We start from the raw sequence: 24667 nt of genomic DNA on the forward strand, positions 1-24667 counted from the left end.
TAACCCCTAATCTGCTGCCCCTAACATCGCCGCCACCTACATTACACTTATTAACCCCTAATCTGCTGCCCCCAATGTTGTCGCTACCTACCTACACTTATTAACCCCTAATCTGCCACCCCCAACGTCGCCGCCACTATACTAAAGTTATTAACCCCTAAACCTAACCCTAAGTCTAACCCTTACCCTAACCCCCACTAACTTTAATATAATTCAAATAAATCTAAATAAAAATGACTATCATTACCTATCTAATTCCTATTTAAAACTAAATACTTATAAAATAAACCCTAAGCTTGCTACAGTATAACTAATAGTTACATTGTATCTATCTTAGGTTTTATTTTTATTTCACAGCTAAGTTTGTATTTATTTTAACTAGGTAGACTAGTTAGTAAATAGTTATTAACTATTTACTAGCTACCTAGTTAAAATAAATACAAATTTACCTGTAAAATAAAACCTAACTTGTCTTACACTAACACCTAACCTTACACTACAAATAAATAAATTACATTAATTAAATACAATTAACTAAATGAAAAAAACAAACAAACACTAAATTACACAACATATAAAAGAATTTATCAAATATTTAAACTAATTACACCTAATCTAATAGCCCTATCAAAATAAAAAAGCCCCCCCAATAAAAAACCCACTAGCCTAAACTAAACTGACGAATAGCCCTTAAAAGGGCATTTCGCAGGGCATTGCCCCAAAGAAATCAGCTTTTACCTGTAAAAAAAATACAAACAACCCCCAACAGTAAAACCCACCACCCACACAACCAAACCCCCCAAATAAAATCCTATCTAAAAACCTAAGCTCCCCATTGCCCTGAAAAGTGCATTTGGATGGGCATTGCCCTTAAAAGGGCATTTAGCTCTTTTTCAGCCCAAACCCTAATCTAAAAATAAAACCCACCCAATAAACCCTTAATAAAACCTAACACTAACCCCCGAAGATCCACTTACAGTTTTTAAAGACCGGACATCCATCCTCAACGAAGCTGGGAGAAGTCTTCATCCAAGCGGGCAGAAGTCCTCAACAAAGCCGGGAGAAGTCTTCATCCAAGCAGAAAGAAGTGGTCCTCCAGGCGAGCAGAAGTCTTCATCCAGACGGCATCTTCTATCTTCATCCTTCCGATGCGGAGTGGCTCCATCTTCAAGACATCCGGTGCAGAGCATCCTCTTCTTTCGAATCCTCTTGAAGAATGAAGGTTCCTTTAAATTACGTCATCCAAGATGGCGTCCCTTGAATTCCGATTGGCTGTTCCAATCAGCCAATAGAATGCAAGCTCAATCCTATTGGCTGATTGGATCTTTTTTCACCTTTAATTCCGATTGTCTGATAGCTGATCAGCTAATTAGAATTCGAAGGGACGCCATCTTGGATGACGTCATTTAAAGGAACCTACATTCTTCAAGAGGATTTGAAAGAAGAGGATGCTCCACGCCGGATGTCTTGAAGATGGAGCCGTTCCGCGTCGGAAAGATGAAGATAGAAGATGCCGTCTGGATAAAGACTTCGGCCCGCCTGGAGGACCACTTCTTTCCGCTTGGATGAAGACTTCTCCTGGCTTCGTGGAGGACTTCTGCCCGCTTGGATGAAGATTTCTCCTGGCTTCATTGAGGAGGAATGTCCGGTCTTCAAAAACTGTAAGTGGATCTTCGGGGGTTAGTGTTAGGTTTTTTTTAAGGGTTTATTAGGTGGGTATTATTTTTAGATTAGGGTTTGGGCTGAAAAAGAGCTAAATGCCCTTTTAAGGGCATTGCCCATCCAAATGCCTTTTTTAAGGCAATGGGGAGCTTAGGTTTTTTAGATAGGATTTTATTTGGGGGGTTTGGTTGTGTGGGTGGTGGTTTTTACTGTTGGGGGTTGTTTGTATTTTTTTTTTACAGGTAAAAGATCTGATTTCTTTGGGGCAATGCCCTGCAAAAGGCCCTTTTAAGAGCTATTGGCAGTTTAGTTTAAGCTATTGTTTTGTTTTGTTTTTTGGGGGGGGGGCTTTTTTATTTTGATAGGGCTATTAGATTAGGTGTAATTAGTTTAAATATTTGATAATTTCTTTTTTATTTTGTGTAATTAAGTGTATTTTTTTTTTTAATTTAGTTAATTGTATTTAATTAATATAATTTATTTAATTGTAGTGTAAGGTTAGGTGTTAGTGTAAGGCAGGTAAGGTTTTATTTTACAGGTATATTTGTATTTATTTTAACTAGGTAGCTAGTAAATAGTTATTAACTATTTACTAACTATTCTACCTAGTTAAAATAAATACAAACTTACCAGTGAAATAAAAATAATACCTAAGATAGATACAATGTAACTATTAGTTACATTGTAGTTAGCTTAGGTTTTATTTTATAGGTAAATATTTAGTTTTAAATAGGAATTATTTAGGTAGTAATTGTAATTTTTATTTGGAATAATTTAAATGATGTTAATGTTAGTGGTGTTAGGGTTAGACTTAGGGTTAGGTTTTGGGGTTAATAACTTTAGTATAGTGGCTGCGATTTTGGGGCAGCAGATTAGGGGTTAATAATAGTAATGTAGGTTGCTGAAATGTTAGGGACAGCAGATTAGGGGTTAATAATATTTAACTAGTGTTTGCGATGCGGGTGTACGGCGGTTTAGGGGTTAATATGTTTATTATAGTGGCGGCGATGTCCGGAGCGGCAGATTAGGGGTTAATTAAAAAATGTAGTGTTTGCGATGTGGGAGGGCCTCGGTTTAGGGGTTAATAGGTAGTTTATGGGTGTTAGTGTACTTTGTAGCACTTTAATTATGAGTTTTATGGTACAGCTTTGTAACATAAAAGCCATAACTACTGACTTTCAGTTTACGGTACGGATCTTGGCAGTTGGGCTGTCCCGCTCACTTTTTGACCGGACAGACAAACTGCGGTAGTTATGTTGCATTACAGCCAAAAAAGTGTGCGGTACAGATATACCTGCAGACTCGTAATACCAGCGGTAGTGAAAAAGAGCCATAACGCTGCTTTTTCACCATAACGCAAAACTCGTAATCTAGCCGTTTGTAAGCAAAAATATTTTTGTCTATTTTTTTTTGTTGCAACCTACTTTTTATCTTAACTATTGACATCAACATGTTAAACTATTTTCTCAAGGATTAAAGGGACAGTCAATAAGTTAATACTTAGGGGCCCAATTATCAAGCTCCGTATGGAGCTTGAGGGCCCGTGTTTCTGGCGAGCCTTCAGACTGCTGCTCCATAGGCTCTCTGCCTGCTCTGAGGAGGCAGACAGACATCACTGCCATTCAACCCCATTGAATACGATCGGGTTGATTGACACCCCCCTGCTAGCAGCCGTGAATCTGCAGGGGGCAGCATTGCACCAGCAGTTCACAAGAGCTTCTGGTGCAATGCTGAATGCAGAGAGCGTTTTGCTCTCCGCTTTCAGCGAGTTCTGTTGGACATGATCCGCTGATCGGATCATGTTGGACAGACACATAATAAATAGGCCCCTTATTCTTTATTAATTATTGTTACATACCAGACAAGCATTTTGCAACGTTCTCTACATCTATAAGCTTGTAAGAAGCATATGAAACTTTTAAATTATCATTGTTTGTTAGCAGTCAAAAATATCCGCCAAACTCCACCTACAGCTTTCTTCTTGTCCAGTTAGCTGTTTTCTTGTATCACAGTTTAGAAGTGCAAGTTTAATATTTTTCAATTAGTTATTTCAAATTGCACATGCACAAATCAGCATGTGAGAGTAGGAACACGTATTTAAGAGTCAATCATGATTGGAGAAACTTAACATACAAAAATACATATGCAATAGATAGGCGGAGCTTGGCTGCCATTTTCATGTACTTCTTACAAGCTTATAGATGTGGGACCAGTTGAAGGATGCTTCCCTTTTATGCAACAACAACTAATTAAAATTATGTATTGGGTCTAGAATGTCACTTTAAACCTTAAATTTTACAACTCAAAGTTTAAATCTTACAGTGTTTGTGTGTGTGCATAATAACTACTGATAAGGACCAGATATAATTTAAAAAATGCATTAAGTAACGGTTTCCATTAAAACAGAATCCATTTTACTGAGGTATCCTCTAAAAGACCATTTTTTGTATGGAGGGTTTATAAAACCGGCGGAACTGCCTAGTGGGCACATTACATTATGCTCACAAATGATAAATATGATGTCTTAAAACAAAATGAGATTATAGTCACATTTTTAGTTACAAATTACATGGGGAATTAGTTACTACAAATAATCTACCTTGATTTATTACTCAAATTGACTTAAAGGGCCACTAAACCCAAAATCTTTCTTTCATGATTCAGATAGAACATACAAATTTAAACAACATTACAATTTACTTCTATTATTTATTTTGCTTCATTTTTTAGATATCCTTATTTGAAGAAAAAGCAATGCACATGGGTGAGCCAATCACATGAGGCTTCTATGTGCAGCAACCAATCAGCAGCTACTGAGCATATCTAGATATGCTTTTCAGCAAAGAATATCAAGAGAATAAACAAATTAGATAATAGAAGTAAATTAGAAAGATGTTTAAAAATGCATTATCTTTCTAAATCATGAAAGAAAAAATGTGGGTATCATGGCCCTTTAAGTGCACTTTCTCAATTAACTAATGAGACATTTACTACTGGTTTGTTTTTCAATAAATTATTAATGCCTGTTTTCTACTCAGCAATGCATAAAAATGTTTGCAGGACGAAGTGGGTTCCAAGGGCCATATCTTGGACAGCCCTGGTCTAGTAAAAAACACTCAAGAGTTATATTTTAATGCCAGTTACAAACAGATGTAATCATTAGCTTTACAGTACATAATACCCTTGCCACAATTCCTTCAACACATTACTCACAGCCTGGTTCTAGTGGGTCCTTCTCTGAAATTTAATTTGCCTGTACCATTTGTATTCCTTATAGAAGGAACTGATTTTCACACAATTATAGAGTTTTAGGTTTTGTTATTTTTATTTATTTATTTATTTATTTATTTATTTATTTATCCCTTAAAGGGACATTAAACCTAATTTTTTTCTTTCATGATTCAGATAGAGTATAACATTTTAAACAACTTTCTAATTTACTTCTATTATCTAATTTGCTTCATTCTCTTGATATTCTTTCCTGAAAAGCATATCTAGATAGGCTCAGTAGCTTCTGATTGGTGGCTGCACATAGATGCCTCATGTGATTGGCTCACCAATGTGCATTGCTATTTCTTTAACAAAGGATATCTAAAGATTGCAGCAAATTAGATAATAGAAGTAAATTAAAATGTTGTTTAAAATTGTATTCTCTATCTGAATCATTAAAGAAAAAAATAGGTTTAATGGCCCTTTAAGTGAACTAGTGTTTTTAGGAAGTTCCTGGCAATATACAAGTTTGACAGCAAGCATCCCCTTATTTATACATCCCCCCTGTAATTTCATAACTGTTTTTTGTGAAACACTACATATTCAGGGGACTAAAATGTATGACCAGGTTTCTTCATGTATTTCTTTATTCTATTTTTTTTAAAGAGATACAAAACAGTGTATAAAAGAGCTTGAAATAATTTAATAATGAACTCAAAATTATATATATTTTTTTTCTATCATTTGTGGGTGGAATTATCTTGTACAACACTATTTTCTTTATAATGTTAATAGTGGGCTTATTATAAAAATAAAATAAAAAAGAGCAGCAATACAACTAAAACCCCAAAGTCCATGTAATTGAAGGGTGGGCACTTAAACTACATGTACTTTAAAAAATATGATATTTGATTCCATGTTGGTGTGTTTTTTTATATATTAATACATACTTAAATACAAAGTTAAACTTAAATTGATTGGATAGGACATGACATTCTAAACAACTTTCCAAGTTATGTCTATTATCAATTTTACTCATTTCTTTTGGTATCCTTTGTTAAAGAGTAATTATAAGTGAGTTTAAAAGTGTGCATTTCTTTTAAAGGGACAGTCAAGTCCAAAAAAACATTCATGATTTAAATAGGGCATGCAATTTTAAACAACTTCCCAATTTACTTTTATCACCAATTTTGCTTTGTTCTCTTGGTATTCTTAGTTGAAAGCTAAAACTAGGAGGTTCATATGCTAATTTCTTAGACCTTGAAGACTTCCTCTAATCTAATCTGAATGCATTTTGACCACTAGAGGGCATTAGTTGAAATGTTTCATATAGATAACATTGAGCTCATGCACGTAAAGTGACCTAGGACTGAGCACTGATTAGCTAAACTGCATGTCTGTCAAAAGAACTGAAATAAGGGGGCAGTCAGCAGAAGCTTAGATACAAGATAATTACAGAGGAAAAAGTATATTAATATAACTGTGTTGGTTGTGCAAAACTGGGGAACGGGTAATAAAGGGATTATCTTTCTTTTTAAACAACAAAAATTCTGGTGTTGACTGTCCCTTTAGGTCTTTTTGCAGCAGTGATTACAATATTGTTTATAGCAGTCTTATACAAACACTGCTGACAAGCACTGCTATAAACATGTGAAAGCTCCTATCAGCCTACATAGGTATAGTCTTTAACAAAGAATACTAAGGGAGCAAAACAAATAAGATAAAAGAAATCAATTTTATTTTTTTAAATTGCATCTGAATCATGAAAGTTTAAATTTTGAATTCACTGACCCTTTAAATCAATGTTTGCAATTGCAGTTTAAATTATAATTTATTCTTATTATCTTCAAATTAAGATTTTAAACTATGGATGTTGACACCCTAATAAAAACAAAGTTGTATTAGTTTATATTTTTGTTTTATCAACTTAAAAGGACACTGAACCCAAATTTTTTTCTTTCGTGATTCAGATAGAGCATGCAATTTTAAGCAACTTTCTAATTTACTCCCAATATCAAATTTTCTTAATTCTCTTGGTATCTTTATTTGAAATGCAAGAATGTAAGTTTAGATGCCGGCCCTTTTTTGGTGAACAACCTGGGTTGTCCTTGCTGATTGGTGGATAAATTCATCCACAAATAAAAAAGTGCTGTCCAGAGTACTGAACTAAAACAAAAAGCTTAGATGCCTTCTTTTTAAAATAAAGATAGCAAGAGAACGAAGAAAAATTGATAATAGGAGTAAATTAGAAAGTTGCTTATAATTGCATGCTCTATCTGAATCATGAAAGAAAAAAATTGGTTTCAGTGTCCCTTTAAATAGAACATAGAAACTATTTGTATGTCTAAATTCTGCAAATTGGTCTGGCTACTCTCATTACGCTAAATTGGGAAGATTGGTCATTCTTGCTAACCAGGAGATTGGACACATATGTAATATCATTAAAATGTCAAAGTATTTACGACTGAAAGTCAATCCAAACAAAAGTTGACTGTAAGTTCTTCATCTTTTGACACAACGAGCTTTAAATCATCAGGTGCCAAGGAAGATTCATGCAAGCCCTTGTGCTATATCAGAAACGTCTTCATTCCCTAAAATCTTGGTTAAATTAACAAAATCTTGACCAAAATTCAAACAGATAAATTTACCATCAGATGTTATTTCTAATAGTCTGATTATGTATAGAAAGATAACTTTTGATTCAGAATATAAAGAGGCTCAATTTAGAGTAACAAATTGTGATTACTTGGCTCCTAACAGAATATGTAACTGAATTAGAAAAAAATGAATCTCTGAGCCAAATGTTCTATTCCTGGTCTACATTTTTTTTACAATATCTCTGGGAGTGTCCTATTATTAATAAATTCTGGTGTAGAGTTTCACATTTTTAGTCCACACTATTAAAAGTTTGGATCACACATCTGAAGTTTCTAAGCTTTCTGCCACCACAGAAGTGGCAGGATTAAAAGGACAATCTTCAAAAGAGATGTTTTTAATTTAATATATAGATAATCCCTTTATTACCCATTCCCTAATTTTGCATAACCAACACAGTTATATTAATATACTTTTTACCTCTGTGATTACCTTGTATCTAAGCATCTTCTGACAGCCCCCTGAGCACATAACTTTGTATTTATTATCTATTGACTTGCATTTAGTATTGTGTTGTGCTAACTCCCTGTGCCTGAACACAGTGTTATCTATATGGCCCACAGTCTCTTGTTGTGAAAAGCAATTTAAAAAACATGTGATAAGAGGCAGCCCTCAAGTTCTTAGAAATTAGCATATGAGCCTACCTAGGTTTAGTTTCAACTAAGAATACCAAGAAAACAAAGCAAATTTGATGCTAAAAGTAAATCGGAAAGTTGATTCAAATTACAAGTTCTATCTAAATAATGAAAGTTTAATTTTGACTAGACTGTCCCTTTAAATCACCTTGAATACTTTTATGGTGATTGACAGATCCCTGCTCTTGCACAATTCATAAATCAAGAGCAGAGAGTAGTGCTTTCTTGTGCAATAATAAATGTGGGATGCGGACTTGCAGCTGGAAACCTTGTCCGCCCACCATTTTATAAATGGAACCCATAAAGCCTCAAAAATATTTGTATGCAATGATTTACTGAATCACTGCTTATTTGCAATGTACAGTTTTTAAACTGTCAGGGTGGTGGATTTTAACAGAATAAACTGTGTATATTATTTTATTATTTGCAGTATGGTTATCTGAACACTCCATTGTACACTTCTCCATCATTGAATAGATTAAAGTACTTCTCTTGGTATGCTGTCTGGGTGCCTGGTGTACTTCCAAGTTTCCTACACTACAAAGATATATTAGTTTGTCCCAAGAGATATAGTGCAAGCCAGAAATACAGAATAACTTTCAGAATGCAAAATAACAGCTTTACAGGATAACAGATGTACAGGAGCAAACTTTCATTTGCAGGGATTTAGCCAATTGTTCTGTGTTAAAGCACTGACCAAATTCCCATCTGCCAGTTGAAAGTTAAACTGATAATCAATCAACAGCAAATGCTGCAGAACTAGCGTCCAATTAACTTTTTAATAAACAATTATATTTTATATTCTGGAGGTTTTTTTAATGCTGAACAATAAGACTCATCAAACTGACTCATAGTAATAGAAATGGTAGAAACATGAATAGCCATGATAAATAGCAGCAAAAATAATTTTGTATTGTTACCATTTCCCCTCTCTCCTTCCTACACCCACCATTAAACTTAAAATGGACATTTGTAAAAAAAAGTTTCTGGTAAAAGTTTTCACTATTTTGGAGACATCTTGATGCATGCACTCTGCATGTCACACAAAACATAATCAGGGAATGAGAGTTCATATGGCATACAGGCATATGCTCCACAGGTTGCATGCACTTTATTAACATTTAAAATGGACTGCTGTGCCTTTCACACATATACAGTGATAAACAATCATTCAGCCACATGTATGTAAATGTACGGTGCATAGAGCCAGTCTTCAGCAATAGTATAAAAATGAAAAACTAACCAAAGAGCATTGATGTTATTCAAAACTATTTTGAAATTAAAATGAAACTAATTTATTGAATCAAGACACATTTCAAGGTTATAATAATCTTACTCAGATCAACAAGCAATACATTGTCTGGGTAGACCAGAAAGGTTATTGTGACCCTAAACTGTCATTTCAATAAATGTATATAATTTTATGTCTGATTTTCTATAAAGTGAACACACAAAATAAACTACCTGGCACTTACTCAATATTCACAGTGAGAAAGTGAAAAAATGTGCCCAGAGTCTAGATATCTGTAGAAAATAAACATAAAACACCAGGGCGCCTCCTAGTATAATACTGCGAGTATCACAAAAGATGGCAGAATATATAAGGCAGTATACTCACAAAATGAGCAGCACCTATGTGCTAATTGACGCAAACTGTGATCTCACAGTTTCCCAGATAACTGATCCTCAAAAGAATGAGGGGCTCCAGCGTGCCCAGAACGAGGTCCAGAAAGATGCCAGGCTTCCAATTATTACAATTAAAATTTTATTTGAACAATATAGATAAAATCAATGGGTATATGGATTACCCAAAGATAATACAACAAATTAAAACATCAGATTGCAACGCTTTTCTCAGCTTTGCTAGCTGTTTCATCAGGTATCTGGTGAACTGAAGGAAGCTCTGACTTTTATATCACTGGGCCCTGATTTGATCCCTCCCCCTTTACTAATTGAACAGGTGCAATTAACAATATATAAGATCTCATAAGGTTTTTCATTCTATCTAATATCTAAATATACATAAGTCTAGAATTTAATTTTCCATTACATTATAAATCTTGTATAATTAGTTGTTACACCTAATGATGACTAACTTATATGGTCTTTGGCTTAGACCTTGATTAAGTAGAGCTGAGGAGTTGTCATATAGGTACTAGCTGTACTTTTATGTAACCCTAAAGTTGTGATGCATCGTTGCCCATGTATAACAAAAAATAATCATACAGACAAATCCTTCCCATATATACATATATATATACTATATATAGTTCCCATAAAAAAATAGGTGCTATACTTTAACTTCTTTTGAATCTGTATCAACATTGAAAACGTGTTGTATCATCTCTTATCACTGAGATATATATTATATATTATTATGGTTCACAGCCTGCATCATGCAGCTTTTTACCTGTGATATGTTTGTCCTTGTTGCTGTTAACAAAAATTGTTGCCGTTTCTATTTGTTTGTTTTGTACCGGTTATATGTATACACTGATGGCAAAGGAAAGGTGTATGTGCAAGAGTAGAAAGGGGCTTGTATCTGAATCTCTTTCTGATTGGTTAGAGATTCTAGAAGGGGCGTGATATTAGGCGTGCTAGACTGGCTAATATATGGTTGAGTGGTAACTTTCAACGATCAAATAGAACCTAAGTTAATAGTCCCCTATTCATTCATTTTTTTATTTTTTGTATAGACTAAACCCACATATATCAAGTGCCAACAAAATCGCGCCACATCACTGTGTGTAATGTGATGGGGCGATTAATAATCAAAAGTGGTGCCGTAGCCCCGTGACTCCCTAAGTGACCAATGTCTGTGAAGAAGGGGCATGGCCAAATAGGCCAATCCGTGTGGACACTTATTGTGTGTAGAGTGGAACCGGGACAAACCTTAGCAGATGTTAATGCCAATATCTTATTGTGTGACAAAATGAGTTTTAAAGAGAGGCTATATAACCCAGTTAGTTAGGCCAATTGACATGTATAATACAGATTGGCGAATAGCTAACCAAATGATGTGCCTATAATTGATGGCACTAACATACATTAATTTCTATATACGAGGGGTTTATCTAACTCAGCCAATCAGTCAGGCCAATATGGCGATCTCTAACGCATATTATCTACTAAGTATGTAGGTGAATGTGATATAAATTAAAAAATTTTAATAAAAATTTTTATAAAAAAATGTCCGGTGGGATATGCTAAAGAGAAAACGAATCATAGCGTGATAATAACTGACTATACTGATATACATATATTACTTACATGTTTACAAATATTTATAAATATAAGAGGAATGTGTTGGGGGTTTGTGAGTGACCTGACTAATGGCTAATAGCATCAGCCAAGGAAGGGGAAGAAAAAAATAATAAAAAATTATTGATATATCACCAAAGTGATATTCTAAAGTGTAATCCGATTTAGTACACATGAGGGGTTGGCTAATATAGCCAATTAGGATAGCCTGATAAGGGAACTTATATACTAATATTAAAAGAATTATATGGTGTAATGAAATTAGTGGTATAACCGTATGTATATCCTAATTCTCCAGCGGTGAACACTAATCTATATAGAGATGTGGAAAGAGGAGGAATAAATGAGAGAACAAAATATATATATAAAATATAAGTGTGTTCTATTAATGCCTATTTGGATATATACTATTATGTAATGTAATGGATGTGTCACTATAAAGTTAATATAATAGATGTAAATTACTATAATTTGCCTTAAACCTGTGACTATTTAATAAAAATATTAGAACCTCACATGAGGTGTGCTAGAGATATGTGAGGGGATGTGTTTATCTATATATGGTGATAATGTCCTATGTATTGCTATTGATAGAACTAAAGTGCATCTACGTGTTGATATGAATATAATAATATGTACTAAAAGATTATGACAATTGGTATATATATATATATATATATATATATATATATATATATATAAATATATACTTTATATATATATATATATATATATATATATATATATATATGTGTGTGTGTGTGTGTTTGATGAGTATGTGAGCAAGTTATAGTGTCCTATATATTTCTGCTATTGAATGATATACAATGCATTAAAATAAATTAAAATGAAAACTCTATATGTTGGTATAGAATTAATATTGTGTGTAAAATAAAGATATTCATATATATTTATCTTTATTTTACACACAATATTAATTCTATACCAACATATAGAGTTTTCATTTTAATTTATTTTTATGCATTCTATATCATTCAATAGCAGAAATATATAGGACACTATAACTTGCTCACACACTCATCACATATATAAAGGACAAACATATCACAGGTAAAAATCCGCATAATGCAGGCTGTGAACCATAACAATATATAATATATATCTCAGTGATAAGAGATGATACAACACGTTTTCAATGTTGATATAGATTCAAAAGAGGGATCAAAGTTAAGGTATAGCACCTATTTTTTTATGGGAACTATATATAGTAACAATGTTTTGTACCACCTCACAAATGTATATATGGGTAGGATTTGTCTGTATGATTATTTTTTGTTATACATGGGCAACAATGCATCGCAACTTTAGGGTTACATAAAAGTACGGCTAGTAACTATATGACAACTCCTCAGCTCTACTTAATCAAGGTCTAAGCCAAAGACCATATAAGTTAGTCATCATTAGGTGTAACAACTAATTATACAAGATTTATAATGTAATGGAAAATTAAATTCTAGACTTATGTATATTTAGATATTAGATAGAATGAAAAACCTTATGAGATCTTATATATTGTTAATTGCACCTGTTCAATTAGTAAAGGGGGAGGGATCAAATCAGGGCCCAGGTAAGAGTGATATAAAAGTCAGAGCTTCCTTCAGTTCACCAGATACCTGATGAAACAGCTAGCAAAGCTGAGAAACAATCTGATGTTTTAATTTGTTTTATTATCTTTGGGTAATGCACATACCCATTGATTTTATCTATATTGTTCAAATAAAATTTTAATTGTAATAATTGGAAGCCTGACATCTTTCTGGACCTCGTTCTGGGCACGCTGGAGCCCCCTCATCCCTTTGCGGATCAGTTAGCTGGGAAACTGTGAGATCCCAGTTTGCATCAATTAGCACATAGGTGCTGCTCATTTTGTGAGTATACTGCCTTATATATTCTGCCATCTTTTGTGATACTCACAGTATTATACTAGGAGGCGCCCTGGTGTTTTATGTTTATTTTCTACAGATATCTGGACTCTATGCACATTGGCCCCTACATCCATTGGAGGATCAGTTCACTGGGAAACTGAAAGATCTCAGCCTGTGTCAATTAGCACACTGGTGCTGCTCATTTTGTGAGTATCATTCCATCTTCTACTCTAGTATATAAGTTATACTGACAGTACTACACTAGGAGGCGCCCTCTTTTTTTCTTGTGATTTCTCACAAATATTGGGTTCCATTTTGTTAATAAACTGCATTACTTGTTTTCATTAACATTACCTTCCTGAAGTCTCCATTATGTTGATATTCACAAAGCATCATATCAAAGAAGATGGGGATGGTGGCTTTGCGTAATTCCACTTCTGGAATTAGGGTCATCTCTAAAATCGGCCCAACCATTCCAGGAATAAAACAAATCTTGTTCTGACCTAATAAAATGTAATGAAAAAAGATTAAGAAGCTGTGTACTCAATTGTACTATAAAAACATAAATAAAAATGTGTACTCCTCCCTGGGTCCACTGTGTGAGGACTGTAAATTGAAAGGGGTGCTCTAAAAGCATACATGTAAACCATTCAATTTGACAAACTAATTTCTTTTTGCCTCAAAATAAGGAAAAGCTGATTGAATTAAAATTGGAACTAATACAGTAGGCTCAGTTGTGCAGTTGTTACTAAGGCTAACTGGTTTAACTTCCCAAAGTTACGTTGCTAGAACAGGCAATATCTCTACAATCCAGATAGAAAACTATTGGTTAATTCCCTATAGGAACAAGCATATTAAAATAACTAAACAGTAGTACATTTCAAAAAGCTCTCCTTTAGATTAAATAATAAAGCAAATTGACCATGTGGTCACTTTAAATTTATAACTGGATTATGGTACAGTCCAGTGTTTGCATATGTTCACATTGTGCAGAGTGGTAGGTTGGACTTTTATTCAGCACCTGGTTCCTGAGGTATGTGAGTATAACAGAATATAAAAACTAATTTCTGTTAGCCCCTTAAGCTTTTTTCTCTATTCATTTGGGTATTATAGACTAGAAGATTTCCTGCATCTTTCTACTTTGAAAATAATAAGGCTTCAAAATATTTATTTATCATTGTACATTCTTGTAGTTTTTCTTAACTTCTGTAATTTTCACTGATCCATGTATTTCTGTACTTCGGATTTATTAACATTTTCACACAGATCTATTGCCACCAATTTAACACAAACAAACCCTGTGCGATGTAAATGACACAGAACACCACAAAAAGGAATGGAGTTGTGATTAGTTATTGACAAATCCAAAAGAGAAGATTTCAACTTTGTTGGTTTTTAGTTACTCGCATTAATAGACTTGACATTAGAAAAGTAAATTAGAAATGCAATTGAATGTATTTTTTTAATTCAAAAGGAAAAAAAAAGTATATTTTATTTATTTATTAGAAGGGATATTGTATACAAGATTTTTCTTTGCATAAATATTTTGTAATATTTTGTTGATGATCCCTTTATATAGCCCATCTGGTAGTGTTTTTGTAAAAATGTATAGTTTTGTTTATTTTTTAAGAACATTGTGCTGATTTTCAGACTCCTTACCAGGCCCCACAGTGTCAGGTGTATACAGGCATTTACATACTCTTGCTGGCTCCTGTTTATGTTATCTGTCTTTTCATGTGCCGGGAGGAGGGGGTCTGCTCTTGTTGTTTTCCCAGCCCCTTTCAGTGGGTGTCCCAGGCAACCTCATCAGCAGTGCTAAATTGGGAGCTTCTTAGTAAGTTTTTAAAAGGTTTTATACTGGATTTTTATATCAATATCTGTGCATATTCTTCATTATAGTAGTGTCTATTCCATGCAGATATATGAAAATTGGTGTATACTGTCCGTTTAAGTATTATGTTTGCATAACTTTTCTATTTCTGTTCCAGAATATCAATTATAATGTTTGGTTCAGACATATTACTGGGGAAAGCCAGTGAAGATGCTCTAAGTTTATTTATTTTTTCTCTGTTAAAGGTACAGTGTACACCAATTTTCATATAACTGCATGTAAAATACACTAATATAAAGAAGAATATGCTCAGATACTGATCTAAAAATCCAGTATAAACCCTTATTAAAAACTTACTTAGAAGCTCCCAGTTTAGTACTGTTGATAAAGTTAGGCTGGGACACCCAGGGAAAGCGTCTGGGAAAGCAAAAAAAAAGCAGACACTCCCACCCTTCCCTGCATTTGAAAATGCAGATTACACAAACAATAGCAGCACAAATCTGTAGATCTGGGTCTACATCTAATACTTTGGTGCTTGGATAGGAGACTGAAAATCACCACAATGTTATTAAAAAAACAAGCAAAACTATACATTGTTACAAAAATACTCCCAGATCGGCTATATAAATGGATCATCTACAAAACATTTATGCAAAAAAAAAATCTAGCTTATAATGTCGCTTTAACATCCACAATGATTGTTTCTCCAAAGCTATTTTTTATTTCTGTGAACAGCGTCTAATTTTATAACTCCAGGGAAAAAAGTATAAACCAGCCCCCCCGCCAATCTTATTGCAACCTCTATTTGTGATTTCCAAAACCAGAAGTACACTAGGAAATATGTCTTACTATATTAACAACTTCTCTGTAAAACTCAAAGCTAAAAAGCCCCACGAACCAATTGGTAGGTTGACAGATTTAACAAATTAACTGCTGAGGACCTCTAAGAACACTATGCTGTACTTTGCGATTGCAGAGGACATAAATGTAATGTCCTCTGATCTTCCCCACTTGCTAGTTGTCTAGGGGGTAAATAATAAAGCACTAGAAGCCCACTGTAATTAACAAACACTGCCAGGTGTTGGCAACATGGGTGATTATCATTTAGTGCCTGGTGACATCACATTGAATGAATATATGAGCAAATGCTTAGGCATGGTATGGATGCAGGATAATCTCCTGGCCCACACACAAATATATATATATATATATATATATATATATATATATATACAGTATATATAATATATATACTGTATATATATATTTACTTTATTTGTTTTAAGTATTTATACAACAGTATTGAAACTAAAGGAATATCCTCCAGTTTAGATATTTTAAAGGGACATAAATCACAATTGTTTTCTTTCACGATTCAGGCAGAGTATGCAATTTTTAAAAAGTTTCTAATTTCCTTATATTATCAAATCTAAAACTTCTTTAAATAAAAGCACATTGTACAACAAATTGATATTGATATAAAATCTACCAAGATTTATTTTGTGGTATTCCAAGAAATTTGAGTACTGGTAACCTTTTCTCTTTTAGATTTTAATAGTGAAAATTTTAAATACAAAGGTGTTAAATAAGTGTATTCCCATTTTTCTACTATATCAATATGTCTTCCCCCTATTTTTGCTTAATGTTACATTAAATAAAAATTGTCATAACCAATATGCACTATACAGTATATGGCATGTATGTAAATCTAAAACATTATGGTGGTTTAATCTTTAAAATAGTCTTGTACAAGGTTTTTGCTCATTTTTCATGACTCGTTTAAAGTGTGTAAAACATAAGCTCAACATATGTAACATTAACATCCAAAGTCAATACTCACTAACATAAAAATCCAACCACTTTAATATAATGGATGACAGTTTTTCTTATATGGGGGTTATGTATCATAGCTTGATATATATGTAATAATAATATGCAAGATGTTGATAAATAAATTAAATCAAATAGACACAGGGTTCCATTTCTGGCTCTGAGCTGGCGGTTTGCAATCACGCCAGACTTGCCCAACTGGGGTAATTACACAAAATATATATTGTGGCAGCACTCCAGTATTTGACAGAAAAGTCTTTATTGATGCAAAAAGTCCATATACATGCAACATGTCAGAATTACTCCCTTAATCATGGTCTTCACCATATATAATTACATACACATATTTATACCACCAGAGGGCCCCACGTGTACATGCCCCAACCATTTTTAACTCTTTCACCACGTTTCATCTCATACAATAACAACTGAATAGGCCCCCCTACAAGTCTACCAGTGTACAAATTATATCATGTAATTTTTGTAAAAACACTGACATATCCATGTCCATGTTCATTCCCTTCGGTTCCATGGTATCTCGCCCAAATATTCAAAAAGCCTCTCGCTGTTTTAAAATACATTACACTCTATCATTAATTTGATATTTAAATTGAGTTACTGATTTTCCAGCTGATAAAAAGTGATGAGCAACCAGAACTGAACCATTCTTTACCTGTGTCTTTCTTTTATTTTCTACTATCCTTTTATGGGCACTTCTTGTGGATTCCCCCACATAGGAATGCCCACATGGGCACTTTATCATGCAAATTATATAATTAGATTTACAGGTAAAGAAATCTTTAATACAGTACTTCTTACCTGTCAATGGGTGATAGAAAAAAAGCTCTCTTGATCATACTGCCACAACATGAGCAATTATTACAAGAAAAGCAACCATTTGTTTTTGCTGAAATATACCTAATGCTTCCTTTGGAGGAACCCATATATTTAATTTTTAATATGTTAATACTGGCGTTGGTAGAGAATGACATTCAGAAACTAGAAATTATGGATACAACTCCTTATTATATTCCAATATTTTCATATAATTCAATAAACAATATCACTTTAGGCATTATACTGTGAAGCAAATATCATTATCTTATTATTTTCACCTTTTGCCTTCCTCTATTTAAATAGAGAGTCCCTAGGGACCAGCAGTGCCCCCCCCATCTCCTGGCCAACCAAGGATGGTGGAAACCCTTTCCTTAAATCTTTAACCTATCTCTATTAACCTTTTTTTTAACTACAGCATCCTCTGAGACTATTCTCCTTACACAAAGGAATTCACTACAGGAAAGAGGCTTCAAAAGTGCAGGTGGATGTGCATTATTGTCCCTTAAGGAAACTATTACAATCTGTGATTTATATAAAAAATATATATATATTTATTATATTTATATATATAATTATATATAATTATATAATTATAATATAATTTATTATTTATATGTTTCTTAAAGGGTGGAATTCTCTTTAAACACAGTCATGTCAAGAAAGTCAATGCTCTCCTCACTCACAAAACAAATTGCAGAAAGGTTACAATGTTGCCCAACCATATTTCAAAAATGTCATCAGTATAGCGCCACCATGGACTCCGATTTGCAAAATCAATGGATAACAAAAAATGAATTTCTCATCATAGCTGCTCATAAAAAATATTTACATAATTTGGAGCAACGTTGGAACCCAATTGCTGTTCCCTGTTTCCGTAAATAAAATTTTTTAAATACATTTTAATAATTAGTGCAATATTAGCCTGTGATTATAGAAGATTCTAAGGAGTGAGCCTTATAAGCCATAAAGAAAAGGATTCTTTAAGTTTTAGCAATCCAGTTTTTTAAAGTAATTTAAATATCTGGATCTGACTGCTGCTTCTTACCATCTCAGCCACTTCTGAATTGGCAGGTAGGAACATTACCCCTGTACATTTGCCATGAAGCCGGGTAGACAAATTCTCAAGTTGGGAACCTTGTCCACAGCGGCTTTTTACATGGGCACATTGTGTAGAATGGTATAGCTTCTGTGTTCTGAAGTCTGCAGAGTACATTCTAGCCTTTTTTGGGCAGCGGAAGAAATATAATTTTCAGAGGTAAATTACAAGAAAAACAAGTAAAATAAATGAGGCTTTTTATTACATGTAATGAAACAATTTATATAAAAATCTATATTACATTTTCAGTAAAGTTATAAAATAAACTGTAAAGCTATAACTATTCTGCTCTATCTTGGTATGTCTTAATATTTTAATTTACCATTATTGTGTCAAAAAAGTATAGCTAATTTGTACTCCTACACCTATACTGCATATATAAACAAAATATACTTTCCATCAGCATCTATGTTTTTTTTATATATACAATTTAATAATATATTTCAAGAATTAGGTAGAATAAATTGACTGCTTTACCAAATACACACATTACAGGCATGGAATTAGATTTTGTTGTTCTGCCACTTAATTTAAATTTCTAATATAATCAAACAAGCATCAGGTTATCTCTCAAATACAGCATGTTCTGCAGAAATTAGTTATCTATATTGCAAGACTATTTCAGTTGTTAAACAGACTTGCAAATGAAATCTTTTGTTGTTAGCTAATGTTATCATACAGAATCTGCACATCTGCAGAATCACTTGCCAGAAACCAGAAAGATAATGAAAAACTGGTTTGTTTCCTATTTATTTTTTAGCCTTTTTACTTTATTTCTTTATGTTTAGGAATTGGACTATTGAATAAGCAAATTGTAAAGCTGACACAAAAAAAAGTGATTAATAGTTTATTAATTATAAACTTCCAGGACTAAAGCAAGTGCTATAATCAACGTGTTATCTATATTAAGCCCAGGCTGCTTGTAGATCTGTTAATTAGAAAACAAGCTGGACACATGCAGATTTTTTCTGCCTGAACCCAAAGCTTAATCCAAATGATTCATCATATTATAGCTTAATATTAAAATACATTTTTGTTCTTGAAAAATGTGCAAAGACTTCATGCAGACTCTGAATTCCCATGAGCAATCAATAGCACTTTATATTTGTTATCAAATCAAGGTTGTACATCTGCTAATTAAGATATCTTCTTAAAGAAATGTTGCATGACCCTGAAGTGGTAAACAGACATTTTCATTTAAATAGTGATTTGGAGTCTTGTAACTTGTGTGTGCCATTTATTTCAATATTAGTAAATACATATAGGGCTAGATTACAAGTGGAATGAAATTGTTAGCAAAAGGAGAATCTCATGCCTGATACTTTTAGTGGGTAGGAGCGCCATTAATATGCTCATTGCACTTGTATTATCAGTGATGTGCTCAAATACAATCCAAAATACTGCTGTAAAATTTAGCATTTTTTTAGACCAGAAGCAGAACATTATTAATTAATTATTATTAATAAAAGACATTTATTTCATCAAGCTGGGTCAAAGAATACACCCTTAAAGGGACAGTCTACACCTGAATTTGTATTGTTTTAATAGATAGATAATCCCTTTATTACCCATTGCCCAGTTTTGCATAACCACCACAGTTATATTAATGTACTTTTTACCTCTTTGATTACCTTGTATCTAAGCTTCTTCTAACAGCCCCCTCATCACATTACTTTTTATTTCTTATTAATTGACTTGGATTTTAGCCAATTAGTGCTGTGTTGTGCTGACTCTTAAATAACTCAACTGACCTGATTACAATGTTATCTATAAGGCCCACATGAACTAGTTGTCTCCTGTTGTGAAAATAAAATAAAAAAGCATGTGATAAGAGGCTGTCTATAGTGGCTTAGAAACAGGCAGAAATTTAGAGGTTTAAATGTTATAAAGTATATTAATATAACAATGTTGGTTGTGCAACACTGGGGAATGTTTAGTAAAGGCGTTATCTATCTTTTTCGACAATAACAAATTTTGTGTTGACTGTCCCCATTAAACAGTCTGATTGTTGGACACGAAAAGTGCTACAGGATTGGATCTTGAGGGACATCGATTTCAACCAATTAATGTAAATTACTTTTTGAACGACAACACAATTGGCCTATCAAAAGCATGGTTGAGTGAGTACTCTCCCAATGGATATGGCGGTATAGTATAGTTAGGAGGGTAAGCGTCAATAGATAGAAAACGTAAAGGCAGAGACTGCTGTGCTATGCTAAAGGAACAAGTCCAACGTCTGGCAAATGAACGTGTTGACACGGTAAGAAATGGTCTGCATGGCGTGCTATTGAAATGTATTTGTGTAAGCCTCACTGTGTCATATCAGGCCAAGCCCGCGGGGCAAAGTAAAGGGGGTCAGTGCTACTTTTGTCGTCAGGATTAATCTGTTGTATCCTTTGCACATCCATGTGTTGCTAAATCATGCAACCTTAAAGGGATATGAAACACACATTTTATTTATTTTCATGATTCAGATATAGAACATGCAATTTTAAACAACGTTCTCATTTACTCCTATTAACATTGCTTCTTCATTCTCTTGGTATCTTTATTTGAAAATGCAGGAATGTAAGCTTAGGAGCCAGCCCATTTTTAGTGGGTAGAGCTTGTTGAGCTGGTCATTTGAAAAGTAGATCCTAAAACAAAAAAATTGTGGGCACCCCTGATGTAAAGCATGCAATTAAAAAAAAAGCATTCAATACACTTCCATTAAAAAAGTGTGCACAATCTTTTTATATGCACACTTTCTGAGCCATCAGCTCCTACTGAGCATGTGCAAAAGTGCATATTATATCTGTATATTCATTTTGTGATTGTTTATGGCTGTTACATGATACAGGGGGAGGGGAAATTGGATTAATTTAGAAATGTGCCAGAAAATATTCTACTTCTCATTTCAAATTCAAAGTAAGTGCTATTGCATTGTCTTTTGTATTGCATATTTGTCAATTATTCAATTCTGCTGTATTTAGTGGTCTGTGGACAGGGGAATGCTAAGCATTGTTTGTGTTGAGTGGGTTATCCATTTTGCTAATTTTTATTAGAGTAAAAGTGCTTTTACAGGTAACATCTGTGTTTGCTTGGTGATGTTGCTTCCTAATGTTATCCTAATAATTTGAGTAATGGAAGGTTTACGTGTATTTTATTTTCTTGAAAGCACACTTTGCTTGGCTCTAACCTAATTAATATTCTAGTGCAGCTTGTGACATTAAAATAGAGGACTGATATTTCATTTACTCAGTGTTTAAAGGACTGATGCATAGACTGTGTAAAATAACATACTCTGATCATTTTGATAAATTGCATGGAAGCTTCAATGTAGGGCCAGCAAGATATTAGGAAACAAACAATTTGTGTTCAATGAGTCTAGACAAAATGTGATCCTTAACTTATATTTGCTGGTAGAGTTCAGATACAATCTCTATGTTTCAGTATCAAAAGGCTGGATTAGCTCTCATCTCGTTGTGCCATTAAATGAATATGAAAGTCAAAATGGGAAGTTATTGATTTAAAGAGAGTGTACAGTTTAACCCCTTAACTTAAAGTGCCATTAACATGTTGAGATATGTGCATATCCTAAAATGGCTAATTAAGTAAAAATAGTTTGCATAAAATAATTGTTTAAACATTGCTTGCAAGTATTTTAAAATAATTTTCAAAAATTAGCAAAATTAGTTACAATGCCATGCTGTCTGGAGCAGTCTGCTCCACCCACCACCCTGATCAGTGTTTAGACACAGGCATTGTATTTCAACTGTATTTCAACTAAATTCACAGCTTCAAGGCGTGCTCAAGCAGATAATCCCTGTTCACTTTTGCATTCTACCAAAACAACAATAGATATAGATACAGCCTTAGAAGGAAATGTGTGGGGGGAGTTAGACCTTTACAATTCAGAAACTAAAAAGAAAGGGTTAATGGCGAGGCACTGCAGTATAAATTTGCAGGTAAAGTAATTAAAGTACATATTATATTTTGTCTCTATCCCAACTTATTTTATGTCCCTTTAATTATCTGCATATTAACTGCTGTTGATGTCAATGCACTCACAATTAGACATTTTCATTGTTTATTGGCAGCACATTTTTTATTATAATTTTGGTGAAATTTGGATCTATATTAACATGTGCCAGTCATACTTGACTGGTCACAATACACATTTGCTAAACTTAATAGCACATATACAAGGTTATTTTTCACTTATTCAATTCCACAGCTAAAAGGACTTTTTAAAGCTCTGTCTATCCTTTTCAAATTATTACGGAATACCCCAAAAAGTTTGCCTATGTAACATGTGCCTCTAATCTTGGATGACATTAGGAAGCAAGGTCAAAAACAGATATATGCTACCTGCTCAATCAATTAAATTGATGGCATATTGTGTTATGACTTCGGACATAACATTACAATACTAATGCATGTAATTTCACAATATCAAGAGTGGAGTAGTTATTCCAGAAACATAATATATTGACAGTGTGTACAAGTGAGCATGCCTTTGTGAAGCAGGAGTTCCTGTGTAATGTGTTAAACCACACCCACTTATTCTTTACTGGCTATTATTAGCTAAAGCTACAACCAATATTTTAAGTTGAACAATGTTTTGATTCTATAAAACTAATACTGCACAACAGAGTATCTAAAATGGATTGAGCATTATTTAGATGCTAGGATTATGGATAAAAGAAAACCATAGCATAGTCTGAAGCAAAACTGTAATCCATATGAGATGCTGAAACTGATACAAAGTATCCAGTATTCTTATTTGTGCATGATTCAGTTAATTTAACTTGTCCTGGATTATAACTTTTTGTAGAATATTTAGATGATCTGCATTTTTTAAAATATCATGTTTTTTCTCTCCTACTGGAAATACCAGATTGTTGGTTAGAACCAGGACATTACCAACAAAAAAAGTTAATACCAATAAATTAGTATTTGACAATCAGACACTTATTTTTTTATTTTTTTAGAGATGTTCTAAAGAATAATGATGTTAAATCTAACCCCTCCTGCCCCATAAGATACAAATATATCCAATTGTGCAAATATAAACATTTGGGTGACTGAAGTTTTATTAAAACTTCCCACAAAATAAAGTATTAAAAGTGGCCAGCATGTTCTTTAGAAGCCAGGAGGTTAATGATATAAAAGGCTTTTCTATATGTTAGGGATATAATTCTCATCTCTTTGATAAGAGTGTTCCTATGAGTAAACTTTATATTCTCTATTCTTTCTGGAAAAGAAATAGGACATACAACCAATTCACTCTTCTTTCGAAAGCTCTCTGTAGTACATAGGCATTTTGCAGTGGAATCTTTTATTACAAGGTCAAAAAAATATATACAGTGTGAAGTTTTGAGGGCCTTGAGTGTTTCAAAAGTAAAAAAAAAAAAAATCTCCTAAGAGCTTGTTTGTGGTTTACAGTTCAGCTTGACACAGCAGCATCTCTGACTTGAATATATTAACTGGCTGGGGAATTGCGGAGATAATACATTAAATGTAGGCATACAAGACTGAAAAAAATACATAAAAACAGTTTAGAAGATAAGATAAACATAAAAGAAGAGATATAGTGTACTTGTGTCAGTTTGCTTGTTCTCAATACAAATATTTTAGTTCCAGAGAACTATATACATATAAAACTGCTGTTTTCCTGCTATAGCATTATGGGAATTATCTTCCTCCAATTTACACTGATTCTGCTGCTTCAATGCTTTCCTTCTCTTGACGCTGAATCATTTTCCTTGCTACTCCTTTGTAC

The 24667-nt window shown here is 33.3% G+C and overlaps 1 protein-coding gene across 1 annotated transcript in view; it reads right to left on the reverse strand.

Annotated features, from left to right (window-relative positions):
* DOCK2 (dedicator of cytokinesis 2) overlaps positions 1-24667 on the reverse strand; it is a 1640323-nt gene that overhangs the window by 374923 nt on the left and 1240733 nt on the right. Inside the window, 1 exon segment of the mRNA XM_053718563.1 lies at positions 13664-13812. Coding sequence (XP_053574538.1) covers positions 13664-13812 — 149 coding nt within the window.

Source organism: Bombina bombina, chromosome 6, assembly GCF_027579735.1.
Source record: "Bombina bombina isolate aBomBom1 chromosome 6, aBomBom1.pri, whole genome shotgun sequence".
In the NCBI taxonomy this organism is placed as follows: Eukaryota; Metazoa; Chordata; class Amphibia; order Anura; family Bombinatoridae; genus Bombina; species Bombina bombina.